The sequence below is a fragment of the Podarcis muralis genome, chromosome 4, assembly GCF_964188315.1.
Source record: "Podarcis muralis chromosome 4, rPodMur119.hap1.1, whole genome shotgun sequence".
NCBI lineage: Eukaryota > Metazoa > Chordata > Lepidosauria > Squamata > Lacertidae > Podarcis > Podarcis muralis.
The window spans coordinates 95,468,994-95,470,569 of NC_135658.1; the positions used below are offsets into that span (position 1 = coordinate 95,468,994).

Here is a 1,576-nt window from a genome sequence, read left to right on the forward strand (position 1 = left end):
AAAAGGAATGCCATGAATCGAAAGCAACCGACACACACCTTACGTTCTGGGAAACAAAGGAAAGTAGATCCATACATTTTATTTCCAGGAATACATGGAAGCTTTTGCACATGAAGAAGTCTTATGCCTCTGCTGAAATTACGCAGGTTTAGGGCAACAGCAAATGCAACCTATTCTTTCATGTTCTGGGCAAGTCACATCGCTTTTCCTCTTTATCTATTTCTTATTTGTCTTCATGATCAGTTTGCAGACAGAAAGAATGGCCTGCTGGAAGTTATCACCCAATGCAACATAAAGTATTAAGTTGCCAAAGGTATTCAGTGATGCTAAGGACTGGGTCACAGTAAAAATATCCCGGACTCTCCGCATTGTGCGGCAGCTCGCAGGGTGGATAGTTAGCTCAATGCGAACTCCTCTGAAGATGTGAAATGGCAAGAAACAGACATAGAAGACAGCCAGGAGGACCATGGCCAGCAGGCGAGCCTTTTGCTTGTAAGCAGTGCCAGTGTGAGGCCCTCTTGCTAAGGTGTAGATAATCACAGCGTAGCAAAGAGTGACAGTTACTAAAGGCAAGAAGAAAGCAAATGTCGTTAGGAGCCAGTTATACCACCTCACCGTGAACAAGTCTGCAGAGTTAGTAAGATCCTGGCAAATCCATCGGTGGGCGTTTTGTTGCGTCGTAATCACATGGAATATCGGGCTGGCCAGCAACAGGGAAACAACCCAAACTACGGCACAGGCGGCAACGGCCCATCTCCGTTTCTGAATGGAAAAGCAGTTCATCGGATAGACGACGACAATAAAACGGAAGAGGCTGTAGCAGGTGAGGAAGAGGATGCTGCTGTACGTGTTGAAGTAAAAGTTGAACCGGACAAGCTTGCACATGAATTCTCCAAACACCCAGTTTTCTCCACTGGCGTAGTATTGTATCAGGAATGGAAGGCAAGACACGTACAGCAGGTCTGTAATGGCCAAGTTTAGCATAATGATAGTGCTGCTTTTCCAGGGCCTCATTTTGAAGACATACACGGAAATGACAATAATGTTCCCAGGAAAGCACACCAGAAAGAGAACGCTATAAATTAGAGGGATATAGATGTCCTGAAATATTGCGCCTTCGCCAGTGCAGTTTCCGAAGGTAGTCCATGGATTCTGCAAAGAGGAGAAATTAGCCATGCCTCCAGGTTTGGTGCCCACGGTTGTCATACTCAATTCTTTGAGGTGGAAAAGAAAAAGAAGTGGTTTAGATGATAGAGCGAATATAAATTATGCTCAAATCCTCTCCGTAGGACCATAGAAATACCAACTCAGCTTGACTGGTAGACAGCAATCCTATGTTTAGTTGAGGTAAATGTTGGTGTTGCCAAATGTCCGGACTTTCCCAGACATGTCCTCTTTTTCAGAGGTAAAATCACCATCCGGGCAGATTTTTTAAAATTTTGCTAAATGTCTGGGTTTTCTGAAAACAGCTGCATGAGCAGCCCCACGTATAAAACATTACAATAATCTGAACTGGAGCATCAATAACTGAAAGTAGGTTTTTAATGGCTGCGTGCAACCATACATTTGCCTCAAA

General features: G+C 44.2%; 1 protein-coding gene across 1 annotated transcript; it reads right to left on the minus strand.

Annotated features, from left to right (window-relative positions):
- Positions 1-216: 216 nt before the first annotated feature.
- On the minus strand, positions 217-1,176 carry LOC114596496 (2-oxoglutarate receptor 1-like). Its single transcript, XM_028728164.2, has one exon. The coding sequence runs from the start codon at positions 1,174-1,176 to the stop codon at positions 217-219; it is 960 nt and encodes a 319-aa protein (XP_028583997.2).
- Between the last annotated feature and the right edge of the window lie 400 nt (positions 1,177-1,576).